This window comes from Hyla sarda, chromosome 5, assembly GCF_029499605.1.
Source record: "Hyla sarda isolate aHylSar1 chromosome 5, aHylSar1.hap1, whole genome shotgun sequence".
NCBI classification, from domain to species: Eukaryota; Metazoa; Chordata; class Amphibia; order Anura; family Hylidae; genus Hyla; species Hyla sarda.
Window position 1 is genome coordinate 90,444,438 of NC_079193.1, and position 13,955 is coordinate 90,458,392.

General features: G+C 39.7%; 1 protein-coding gene across 2 annotated transcripts in view; it reads left to right on the plus strand.

Moving 5' to 3' along the window:
* Positions 1 to 7,555, plus strand: part of GALNT15 (polypeptide N-acetylgalactosaminyltransferase 15) — a 34,855-nt gene extending 27,300 nt beyond the window's left edge. The window contains exons 10-11 of one of the 2 annotated variants that reach the window (XM_056519918.1): positions 1,578 to 1,708; positions 7,070 to 7,555. In XM_056519918.1, the coding sequence (XP_056375893.1) occupies positions 1,578 to 1,708; positions 7,070 to 7,169 (231 nt within the window). In that variant the 3' untranslated portion in view covers positions 7,170 to 7,555. Of the gene's footprint in view, positions 1 to 1,577; positions 3,749 to 7,069 lie in introns of those variants that run through there. The other variant, XM_056519919.1, reaches the window with a different exon arrangement.
* The last annotated feature ends 6,400 nt before the right edge of the window (positions 7,556 to 13,955 follow it).

A 13,955-nucleotide genomic window follows, 5' to 3' on the forward strand; every position in this document is an offset into this window, starting at 1 on the left:
CTAAGCCTTAGCCTACACACTGAGTAACACTTTGTTTAAAAACGTATTAACCAGCTGATTTGGGCTCCACTAAAAACCCAGACTGACTAGAAATGGAATGAAATTCCCCACTACCAACCCGCCTTTCATTAGAAAAAGATTCAGGCCAGAAAACACACTTTACCAACATCAATTATAACTACGGTAAGCTTCTGGATGTTCTAGGGAGCACTGTTGAGGACTTAAGTGGCAAGTAAAATGATCCCAAACACACAGCCAAGGAAACTCTCAAGGGCTTTCAAAGAAAAAAATAAAGCTGCTAGAATGGTCCAGTCAATAGGTTTTAACAGTCCTCACTAGTTCGCAGATAATTGGCTTAGATCCTTTTCTATTTTTTTAGTGCCAAAAACCATAAAGGAAAACAAAATAAAATGTAATAGCAATTTGTAATAACTATTATAAAAAAATAAAAATAAATACAGATTTAGCTCTGATGGGTGTTAAAAGGTTATTAGCCCAATAAAAAACTGAAAACAAACATAGGCAACAAAATCATCAATTCTGGCATTATCTCCAGGATAAGCATTACAGCACTCTACTCATTCCTTATGTGGATAACCTATTTATTAAGATCTTTATTTGAAGTTTTTAACATTTACATGCACATTGCAATAAATATTTTCCCTGTATATATTTCTAAAGGTTTTTACAGAATGCACATTAAAGTATCTGAACTTAAACGAAATAGTGTGATGTTTGGATTATTGTTGTACATTATGTAGCCCTATTAAATGCATAACATACAAAGTGCACACAAAATAATAGCTTACACAGCTCTGCCTATTTTAGACGGATATCGTGTATATAGTGCATATTCTTTTCTCCCCTATACACCGAATGAGCTCCCTTTACTGGAGCCTGAGGGCACCTAGATGACATGTACACTACAAGGTTTGTTCTGGTAGTGTAAATAATTCAATGCCAAGGAGGAATATATATATAATGTATTTTCACCTTTATTACTGCAATTAGTCTTAACCAGCTGGTTTATTGTAAAGTCCCCCATATTCAACACAGCACAAACATGGCACCATGTGGCATACAGCATTGAAGCCTAAAAATCGACATCTTAATTCTCTACTCAGAATTTTCCTCAGCCTTTGGATTCTGTAGATCATAACCCTTACATAGCTCTATGGAAAATGCATTATCTTTTGAGCGCACCTTACATTTTTTAAGCATTGCAGTGTATTGTTTTCATGTACATTTAAGTTTATTTTGTATTTAATAATATTGCTAATTTGGGCATATAGCGAAAACTCTCCAAAAGACCACTTCTTTGAAGAGATTTTGTGTGATGTATTTTATCCATATCCAATATTGTATTTTATACATTATCCAAAGCTGCAATTGACTTTGAGAAAACCCCCTTCATAGACCACTATTTAATTCTTTTGTTATTTATTTATTATTGTTTTTCTTGATATTACAAACGATTAAGAATGTAATAAAAGTAATATATAAACCATAATGATAGTCCATTATTAACATTGCTGTGTAAATAAATATAAATGATGTGATATTATTTTCTTTTGTAGGCAGGATTGGTGATTCACCTTCCTACTGGCAAGTGCATCGAGCCAGGAACAACACAGACTGGCAACACATTCCTGTTTGTAAAACCATGTAGTTATAGACAAAAGAACCAGATCTGGAAAATGATACCAAAGTGAGCCATTCAATATGTCATTTTTGTTGTGTGCTCCTTTTTTTACTGTTATCTATACATTGTTGGAAACTTCACTTTTGGGATTGTCATTGGATCCAAAATAGCACTGTTGGGCATTAACATATTCTTACCGTAGTCAAGACTTTATATATCGGAGAGAAAAAAGGAGTTTGTTTCATATAAAACATATTTGTTCAGCTGATAAATAAGCCAAGGACAAACACAAAGCTCTGGTGAAACAATGATTAGAAGTGTCAATCATAGGGTAATCTGTCTGTGTAATCAATTGTGTCCCCCATGACAGCTATACATCAGCAAACTTTTAAAATAAGATGCTAATGTATATGTGCATGAACAGGGAAAGGCCCCATTCACTTTAAAGAGTACCTGTCACCAAACTAAACTTTAACCCTTTAAGGACCAAGACCATTTTGGCTTTAAGGACCAGGCCAATTTTATTTTTGCATTTTCATTTTTTCCTCCTTGCCCTCTAAAATCCATAACTCTTTTATATTTCATCCACAAACCCATCTGAGGGCTTGTTTTTTGCGTGGCCAATTGCACTTTGTAATGACTCCTCTCATTTTACCATAAAATGTACAACAAACCCCAAAAAATATTTTTTTAGTGAAGAAATTAAAATGAAAACCACACGTTTTCTTTATTCTGTGAGTCAATACGATTAAAATAATACCCATCTTTACATACTTTTCTATTATGGTGCTGCTTTTTTTTTTTTTTTTACAAAATCAGTATGTTTAAAATCTCCCTATTTTGACCACGTATAACTTTTTCATTTTTCTGTATACGAGGCGGTATGAGGGTTCATTTTCTGCGGCATGACCTGTAGGTTTTTGTTAGTACCATTTGTGTATATGTGACTTTTTTTTTATAACTTTTTATAAAAAATAATTGTGAATGTGATGTGACTACCAAGCAGCAATTTTGTACTTTTTTTTTTTTTTTTACGATTACGCTGTTCGACGTACGGGATCATTAACATTATATTTTGATAGATCGGACATTTATGAATGCGGCGATACCAAATATTTTTAATAATTATTATTTTTTATGATTTTTTTGAGGGAAAAGGGGTGATTAAAATTTTTATTAGGGGGGGATTTTTCAAATTTTTTTTACTTATTTTTTAACCTTTTTTACTTTTATTTTTAACTCATTATGTCCCCATAGAGGACTACTCATGGCAATCATTAAATTGCCAATACTGTTCGGTGCTATGCATGACTGGAAAGGCGGTGGAGGCAGGTGAGGGAACCTCCGTCCGCTATCTTAGCTGATCTGATTAGATCAGCGATTTCAAATGCTGCACTGCCGCAGATGCCATGATCTGTATTGATCACGGCATCTCAGAGGTTAATGGCGGATATCAGCACAATCGCTGATGTCCTCCATTACCGGCAGCTATATGCCGTGCATGACTCGAGCCCCGCTCCAATGCTCGTGGTAATGTACAGGATGTAAATGTATGTCCTGGTGCGCGAAGTACCTCCGCACCAGGATGTACATTTACATCCGTGGTCATTAAGGGATTAAATATATTGTTCCTTATGTAATTATAAGATACATTGCTATTTACTTGATGTTAAACTTCTCGACCTTTATATACTTTTAATGACCTTTATGTTTTTAACGGCCACAAGGTGGCTGTTTTGTTCCCTTCCGCAAATCAAACAGTTAATTTGGTCTCCTCCTGGCTTGGCAGGAGACCAAACTCAGGAAGTGTGTGCGGGGCATGGCGAGGCACAGCTCTCGCAAACTTCAGTGACGTCGCGCCTGCTGGGGAACGCCCAGTTTCTCCTTCCGGGAGCTCACACAGTGGGAGCAAGGGGAAAGGTATGATACAGATTATTAAGGGCAGGAGGGGTTTTAGGAGTAGTTAGGGACTATAATCTGAGTTAATTTTGAAAATATGAGTTAATGACATGTTCTCTTTAATGACCTAAATGTTGTCAGCTAATTGTCGAAACACCTATAAGTGTACAGTGTGGGGGGAAAAAAAAAAAGCGTTTAGTCAGCCAATTGGGCAAGTTCTCCCACTTAAAAAGATGAGAGGCCTGTAATTTTCATCATAGATATACCTCAACTATGAGAGACATAATGAGAAAAAAAATCCATAAAATCAAATTGTCTGATTTTTTAAAAATTTATTTGAAAATTATGGTGGAAAATAAGTATTTGGTCACCTGCAAACAAGCAAGATTTCTGGCTCTCACAGACCTGTAACTTCTTCATTAAGAGTAATGGCACCTGTTTGAACTTGTTATCAGTATAAACAACAACCTCAAACAGTCACACACCAAACTCCACTATGGCCAAGACCAAAGAGCTGTTGAAGGACACCAGAACCAAAATTGTAGACCTGCACCAGGCTGGGAAGACTAAATTTGCAATAGGTAAGCAGCTTGGTGTGAAGAAATCAACTGTGGGAGCAATTATTAGATAATGGGAGACATACAAGACCACTGATAATCTCCCTCGATCTGGGGCTCCACGCAAGATCTCACCCCGTGGTGTCAAAATGATCATGAGAACGGTGAGCAAAAATCCCAGAACCAGACGGGGGGAACTAATGAGTGCCCTTTAGAGAGCTGGGATCAAAGTAACAAAGGCTAACATCAGTAACACACTACGCCGCCAGGGACTCAAATCATGCAGTGCCAGACGTGTCCCCCTGCTTAAGCCAGTACATGTCTGGGCCTGTCTGAAGTTTTCTAGAGAGCATATCAATTATCCAGAAGAGTATTGGGAGAATGTCATATGGTCAGAGGAAACCAAAGTTGAACTTTTTGGTAAAAACTCAACTTGCCGTTTTTGGAGGAGAAAGAATGCTGAGTTGTATCCAAAGAACACCATACCTACTATGAAGCATGGGGGTGGAAACATCATGCTTTGGGGCTATTTTTCTGCTAAGGGATGAGGACGACTGATCCATGTAAAGGAAAGAATGAATGGGCCATGTATCATGAGATTTTGAGTGAAAACCTCCTTCCATGACCAATTGAAAATTAAATGTGGTTGGGTCTTTCAGCATGACAATGATCCCAAACACACTGCCTGGGCAACGAAGGAGTGACTTCCTAAGAAGCATTTCAAGGTCCTGGAGTGGCATAGCCAGTCTCCAGATCTCAACCCCATAGAAAACCTTTGGAGGGAGTTGAAAGTCTGTGTTGCCCAGCAACAAAACATCACTGCTCTAGAGGAGATCTGCATGGAGGAATTGGCCAAAATACCAGCTACAGTGTGTGAAAACCTTGTGAAGACTTACAGAAAACGTTTGACCTCTGTCATTGCCAACAGACAGTATATAACAAAGTATTGAGATGAACTTTTGTTATTGACCAAATACTTATTTTCCACCATAATTTGCAAATAAATTCTTTAAAAATCAGACTGTGATTTAATGGATTTTTTTTCTCATTATGTCTCTCATCGTTGAGGTATATCTATGATGAAAATTACAGGCCTCTCTCATCTTTTTAAGTGGAAGAACTTGCACAGTTGGTGGCTGACTAAATACTTTTTTGCCCCACTGTATGTAGTTGAATAGATTCGGGCCATTGAAGTCCTCTGGGACTGTGCCTGTTCATGCACATAAACACCAGAATCCCATTTGTACAGTTTGCTGACATTTATGTGCCATAGAGAGCTCAACCATACTGTGAATGAGCCCTAAGAAGTAAAGCTATTTTCTAGTTTTACAGAGTAGCTAATGCTAAATATTTTGAAAGATGCTGTAAATAACAATTCTTTAACTTGTACAAAGGGTGTGATCACTCCACATTTGTGCCTTTTGAGGCCCTGATACATCGTCAATATGTAAAAAGGGCATGCCTATGTATTTGTGCTTAGAAAGGCTAGTGACTTGGTTCAGGCCATTGACATCAATGGGGTCTGCTATGAACATGGATATGTTGGCAATTTTTCTGATGTATCTGTTCCTCGGGAGGCACAAGCATGGTGTAAACACACCCTAACCCTTTCATATGTCTAATTTATATACTTAATGTACATACAATATGCAATATATATTTCTTTGTTGTACAGTGTATATTTATTATACGGTCTGCTTACAGATTTGCTCCAATGTAATGTCTGTATTGTATTCCAAAGCTGCATTAACAATTCTAAAGGTTGCAATTTCATGCAGTCTACAGTTAAATTGTTGTTGTTTTTTTTTTTTTTTTTTGCGCTACATTAAATTACAGTATCCAGTGTAAAGGCTACACTTCCTAAAAGGCAAATCACCAGAAGAAGCTCTGTGCAGTTATTGTAGAAAGTAATGCTAGGAGATTTGAGCTCTCAAGCCTGTGGAATTATGTCTGGATCTCGGGACTATAATATAGGCTTTCACCGGGGATCTGTAAAAGTAAAACATCTACTAACTCGGTGTCTCAAGATGAGCCTATACTCAAAATTTCACTATGGATATTGCAGATCAAAGCTGCTCATTTTGCCATAAACCCAGTAGCTGAGAATTTACATTGTACTCTGGTTTATCAATGTATAAAACCTTTTTCCACATGCACAGATAATAAAAGAACAATAGTGAAGGTAAGGAGCTACAGCTGAATATCATTACTATTTAGCATATTAGGCTAGGTTCACACTGCACTTAAGTCTCTATTTAAAGTGTCCATGTCTCTGGACAGAGATTGCTGCAAGCTGAAGAATGAAGCATGCTACTGTGTGCTTCTCCCCGCTCATTCTGCTGATCAGTGGAGGTCTTTACACTGAGACCCCAACTGATCAAGAATCTTGACATGTCTCTGTGACACGCAAAGAGTTTATCTAAATGACGACCCCGCTAAATGGAGGTTTGCAACAGTAGCATCTGTCACCCTTAGACCAATATGTGATCCTTTTAATGGTTGTATTGTATGTATTTCTGTAATGAATAGATGAATAAGATTGTTACAAGTGGCTCGGCGGCCAGACATGCTGGCCATGGCGCATTTCTACCCCACCGCCCCGTGCTGTCTTCAGCACGGGCGGCACTGCTGCCTCCTTACCTGTCCCTGTCTGCAGCCTCCTGGCCAGTGGACGCGCTCCCCGCCGTGTTCCTGGCTCCAATGTGCTCTCTCACTGCCGGCGCGCTTCCCCGCTTCCTAGGGTGTGCGCACACCGGCTCTCTGAGATTTAAAGAGCCAGCGCACCAATAATTGGGCGCTGACCTGATAGGTAATTCTCACTTCCCCTTAACCCCTGATAGATCTTTGTTGCCTAGTTGCCTTAGAGAAAGCATTTTCCGGTGTCTTGCCTTGCTGTGTATCTGACCCTTGCTATGTATTCTGACCTTGCTCCTGTGCCGCCTGCCTTCTGACCTTCTTGCTACGTGACCAGACCTCGCTTCTTTGCTGCCTGCCCTGACCTCCTGGCAGTCCTGACTACGTCTGTGCCTCCACCTTCTTGTGCCATGTTATTCCTCAGCTGCCTGAGGTGATGAGTCATACCAGGGGTAGCGACCTGGGTGCCGCCTGCCACAGCAAGTCCATCCCATTTGTGGCAGGCTCTGGTGAAAAACAGCGGCACCTTAGACTATGCTCCCTGGTACGGTCCACACCATCATCCCCACAGGTCAGTGGATCCACCTTACCACAGCCGTGACACAGATGCTATTGTAGCCTATGGGTGTCAAGAGCTTTACTTATGTAAATGCTAAATATATGTGGGGGGAAAAACCACAAACCTAACTTTATACACCACTCTGTCACCACAAACAACCATTAAAGGGTAACTCTCATTTAAAAAAATTTTTGCTATTGCACTCCTTATGGTAAATAAGAATTATTTCTAATATACATGGTTTAAGTTTTCTAAGTCTTATTTGTGCTTAAAAAGCTCAAGAGCACATCTTCCCCCATCTTATACACAGACATAGGACAGAAGTCCAAATACAGAAAGTGCAGCCTGGAGTGTTGATGGGGGGGGGGGGGGGGGGGGGGTCCAGCCTCATCTAATCATAGCTCCTCTCACACTTAGCTGCCATATGCTGTTGGTTGGACACACACCCCTTAGCATTCCAGGCTGCACTTCCAGTGTTTGGGCTTCAGTCCAAAGTCTGTGTATAAGATGGGGGAAAATGTGCTCTTGAGCTTTTTTAAGCACAAATAAGACATAGAAAACTTCTTTTTTTTTTCTTTTAAACAAAGTATATTAGAAATATTTTTTATTTACCATAAGGAGTGCAATAGCAAAAATGTATTTTAATGAGAGTGCCTATTTAAGCACCAGATATTAATTCCTCAAAATCAGAAAACATTTGACAGAAAATTAAAACAATGTTAAATATTTTCTAATAATTTGTAGGACCATTCTTTTTCTATATTATTTTTGGGAGACTTGGTTTCAGATTTTCAATGAACACATGTTGCGGAAATGCTGCAAATGTTCCATAGCAGAAAATCCATGTAATGCTTTAAAGGCAAATCCACTATTTAGATTTTGGTGCAGATTTTCCACTGTTTCCAACTTTATTTAAAAAAAAAAGCATTTTTATCTGGTACCAGATATTAAAGAGGCATTTCAAAGACCATAAAAAGCTGGGGCTGGAATGCCTCCTTACTCCCCCTCCCGTTACTGTCCCTGCATGATTGACAGGCAGCTGAAAGCTGAGCCCTGTTTCCAAATCTCATTCCTACGTACAATTTTAATGCCCAGAGCAGAAACGAGATTTGGAAACATTTAGATTTGGGAATATTTTTGCAACGTTGGTCAGGAACTGATGTGGATACATGCATTCTTGTACAGAGGAGCTGAGGATGTATATAAATAAAAGTTAATAAATCCTATTGTTACTATTTACATTTGTTTTGAATAATGCATTTGATTTATAAAACTCACATTTTCTATATACCTGTTTAAAAATTGTATAAATATTACTATTTAGCATCAAACATGGGCCAGATTACATGACGTCCATCCCTCCTAATGCACAGGATCAACCTTTTCTTCTCTGTTCTCAATTCTTTGAACTTTGAAAACTGATAGTCTGGCAATGACTACACACAAAACAGAATATAGCTCAGGGAAAAGTAATCTTTTTTTTCATTTGGACAATTAAATTGCACACTGTAAATGTCATTGTCAGGAATAGCTGCAGTGTATCTGACCAAAACCATGGTACCCAGGTCATAGTCATGTATACACGCTCACATAAATTTAGTGTTTTGGCGCAGTAACAATTGAATGTGCTATAAAACCAGTGCCTATCCCCACAACAAAGCTTGCCACCCACTCTACTGGAATATATTAGACATTTATCTTCAGCATGGAGAATAATTAAACCTCTGTTATAACAGTGAAAACTTGGGAACATTTTTTATGTGAATTTTACTATTTTAACAGGTGTATTTATATGATTAGTAAAATAACATAAGGTTCCAATAAGTTTAAAAAAATTCTGCCATTTAGAGTTATCGGGTATGGATACAGTCAGTTGAGGGCCCTTGCACAAGAACTGTGTTTTTGCTACAGTTGATTGGAAGACATACTACTAGGTTCGAAAATATTAAAACTAACGCTCAGTAAATTTCATTTTCTGCTTCATGCTGGGCTATACATTGACAATCTGTCAAAGAGGGATGCCTATTTCTTACCCATAGTCTTGCCAGTGGACCCATTGACTTTAATGGGCCGAACATAGTCTAATAACATCTACATTTTGTCAATTACCTGAATGTATACTGTTTCTGTGGATTAAAAAGCATGGTAGATCACACTCTTTAGTTCCACACAGGCATCAAGTACATTTAGGAAATAGCTTTAGGAAAAAGTCATGTGGCCTACTGGCAACATGTTAGGCTATATGTCAGCATCCCTTTCAGACAGGTTGCTGATGTATAGCCCATAGTGAGACAGATCACAATATATGAACTAATATTCATAAGAAGAGAGAGAAATGAAAAGCCGGCCACTCACCGATGTATTCCTTCTTCAAGCTTTTATTGCAGTGACATAATACTCATATATATATGGGGGGTGTACAGAAAGGAAGAGCAGGGGGGTACAGAGATGACAATCTCCGTTTTGCACACTCAAGTGCTTCGTCCGGCCATACCAAGTATGGCCGGACGAAGCACTTGAGTGTGCAAAACGGAGCTTGTCGCCTTTGTACCCCCCTGCTCTTCCTTTCTGTACACCCCCCCCATATATATGTACTTCGTATGGCCAGACGAAGTACTTGAGTGTGCGAAACGGAGCTTGTCACCTCTGCACCCCCCCTGCTCTTCCTTTCTGTACACAGCCCCCTGTATATATGTACTTCGTATGGCCGGACGAAGCACTTGAGTATGCGAAACGGAGCTTGTCGCCTCTGTACCCCCCCTGCTCTTCCTTTCTGTACACACCCCCGTATATATGTACTTCGTATGGCCGGACAAAGCACTTGAGTGTGAGAAACAGAGCTTGTCGTCTCTGTACCCCCCTGCTCTTCCTTTCTGTACACACCCCCGTATATATGTACTTCGTATGGCCGGACAAAGCACTTGAGTGTGCGAAACGGAGCTTGTCCCCTCTGTACCCTCCTGCTCTTCCTTTCTGTACACACCCCCCCGTATATATGTGAATATTATGTCGTTGCAATAAAAGCTTAAAGAAGGAATACATCGGTGAGTAGCCAGCTTTTCATTTCTCTCTCTTCTTATGAATATTGTATCCACTGAATACTTCAAGTAGCCTGAGCATCACCTACACCTATTGCAAGAACCAACTACACATCCTATCCTATGTACCTCCAGCAGTTCTAAAATTGCAGTGCCAAACGGGCCTTTTTAATATATGAACTAAGTCTAAGCTGGGAGACAACCTAAGAACAGCTTTTCATCAAGGGACCATTCTATCAAATCTTTTAAATGTTTTAAAATTTGAATGTAACTATTCTTTCTTACAGAGCTAATACCTATTTAGCTGACAGTTTGCTACAATTGTGACAAGCCTAAAGAATCATCTGTGAGCTAAGTACATCAGAAGAAGAAATCTCTCTCCTGTCTTGTCAGCTAGTCGTGTTCTAAAGCTTCTTGAGGGTGCGTTCACACGCTCTTTGTTTTTGTAGGTTTTCCGCTGCGTATTTGAAAGGGGCGGGCTCTTCTCGGCTGTCCATAGCAGATTTTCCGCGGCAGAATTTAAGCTGCGGAAAATCCGCCTCAGTCCCTACTGACTTCAATGGGGCTTGCGGCGGATTTTCCGCAGCCTAAATTCCTCCGTGGAAAATCTGCTGTGGATAGCCGAGAAGAGCCCGCAGCCTTTCAAATAAGCAGCGGAAAACCCGCAAATACAAAGAGCGTGTGAACGCACCCTAAAGAAGTCAAACATTGACTTGAAGGGAAAGCTACCCAGAAAAAGTGTTGTCAGAGAGCTGCTTTGCAAATCCATCTTTACAGAATTTACAGAGGAGCATGAATGGCCTATACGTCTCCACACTCCTTTATGGTGCTCTCCTTAAGAAGAAACATTATCTGTATTGTTCCACTTCTATTAGAATTTGTGAAACCTTTCATTTACATCATTTCTCCTACTAAAATGTATTTCATTAAAGTTCTGCAACATAGTTATTAGCCTAATCAATATGTACTTTTTCCTCATCAAGACAGGGAATCAGGTGTGTTATTTTCCTGACCAATGCACCTGACTTAACCCCTTCATGACTAGTTTTGGCCTTTATGACCCAGTCTGTTTTTTCAAATCTGACATGTGTCTCTTTAAGTGGTAATAACTTTGAACTGCTCTTACCTGGCAAAGTGATTCAGAGATAGGTTTTTCGAGACATATTGTACTTTATATTAGTGGTAAATGTTTATTGATACATGAAACAATTTTTGTGAAAAACTCTAAAATATTGTGAAAAATTGGAAAAATCTTCATTTCTTTATGTTTGAAACTCTCTACTTGAAAAAGAAATAGTCATGCCAAATAAATTTAGTTATTAATTCACATCCACAACATGTCTACTTTATGCTGGCTTTATTTTCAGTAACATTCTCTAACTTTCCCTTTAAGGTTGACCTACAGAGTTGAAATAGGCCAGATAAAGGGATATTCTACAGCATGGTTAATCTGAGTAATTGGGGTACTTGGTTAAGATTCTTTGGTTAACCTCTGTAAAGTGACCCACGGTTAATCTCTACGGTTAGACCATATGGTCTGTGAATAGTTCATTTCTGTGTGGTAGTCCATGGTTGATTTATAAGGTTACATTATGGGGCTTGTCAATAGAACTCCAGATGGTTATCAGTGTTCCAAAATGAAAAGGCCAAATACTTGGGGTTAGATAACTAGAGGGGGGGGGGGGGTATGTGGGTACCCTTCACACGGGGGCGGAGCTGTGAAGTCACGATCACCGGCCCCATCATCAGACCCAGAGTGGATGTTCGCTCCGGGGCCTGATGAGAGCGGGGTGCTGCGTGCGAGATCGCGGGGGTCCCCAGTGGGACCCCGCACGATCAGACAACTTATCCCCTATCCTTTAGATAGGGGATAAGTTGTCAGCACGGTAGTACCCCTTTAAGGACGCAGCGTTTTTCCATTTTTGCATTTTCATTTATTCCTCATCACCTTCTAAAAATCATAACGCTTTCAATTTTGCACATAAAATTCCACATGATGGCTTATTTTTTGCGCCAAATATTCTACTTTGCAGTGACATTAGTCATTTTACCAAAAAATCCACGGCGAAACAGGAAAAAAAATTCATTGTGCAACAAAATTGTAGAAAAAATTTAATATGTTAAAAATTCTCATTTTCTAACCCCTATAACTTTTTAATTTTTCTGCGTACGGGCCGGTATGAGGACTCATTTTTTGCGCCATGTTCTGAAGTTTGTATTGGTACAATTTTTATATTGAACAGACGTTTTGATCGCTTTTTATTCATTTTTTTCATGATGTAAAAAGTGGCCAAAAATAAGCTATGTTGGATTTTGGAATTTTTTTGCGAGTACGTAATTAACCGTGCGGTTTAATTAATTATATATTTTTATAGTTCAGACATTTCCACACCCGGCGATACCACATATGTTTATTTTTATTTACAGAGTTTTTTTTTTTTTATGGGAAAAGGGGGTGATTCAAACTTTTAATAGGGAAGGGGTTAAATGACCTTTGTTAACTTTTTTTCCACTTTTTTTCAGTGCTATAGCTCCCATAGGGGGCTATAACACTGCACACACTGATTTTTTACTCTGATCCCTGCAAAGCCATAGCTTTGCATGGATCAGCGAGATAGGGGCTCGATTGCTCAAGGCCAACTCTCTTTTTGATTCCTACCAAGGTCCTGTACTGTTTGCTAGACGATTGGCTAGTATACAGAGGTCTTGGGATGCCACATGACTAGATTTAGAATCCATAATAAAAAAAGGGGGTGATTATGAACTTGTAGGGGATACATGGTACCAGAGGAAAGACGCCAGAAAGTTGTTAGTAGAAAAGCTTATGTTGCTATGGTTACACAGCGGTCTGTGGAGAAAGGGGATAGATTACATGCATTATCGTATAAACTTAAGCAGGGAAAGGAAAAACTGAGAGAGATTACATGGAAAGAGTAGAACTAGCTTGGGAGGATCAAGGATATAATGGGGATGTTACAAAGGATGTCAGGCTTTTAACTAATGTAGTCATGACAGGATTTAAAGGAAAATGGTCACCCGTTCACCCACACTAAACCCAATACACCGGGTTATAGTGCGGGTTAACGGGAGATCGATGCGGGGTCCCTGACTCACATATACTTATCTGCAGTCTGGCACCCAGTCCCTCTGAAGATCTTCTTCTGTCTTCGGTGAATTGCGTGCTGGGGGCGGGCCTGCAGGACAGATTTGAATATTCATGGGCGCTGGTCACGTCAACGCCTGTGCCTACTGAGCGCTCATGTGACCAGCACCCATAAATATTCAAATACGGCCGACAGGCCTGCCTCCATCACACAATTCACCGAAGACAGAAGTGGATCTTCAGAGGGACTGGGCACCAGACTACAGATACGCATATGAGTCAGGGACCCCCATCAGTCTCCCGTTCCCCCGCACTATAACCCGATGTATTGGGTTTAGTGTGGGTGAACGGGTGACCGTTTTGCTTTAAGAAACCCATATGGGAGAAAGGAAAGGTTTCCAGGGCAGAGTGGTGAAGCCTGAGGTGATTGAGCTAGTGCCACAAGGTTAGCTACAGCTATGGTAGTGTACGGGTAAGAGGAAAGTGAAACGTATGGGAATAGATCTTACAGGCCAAGGAAAAT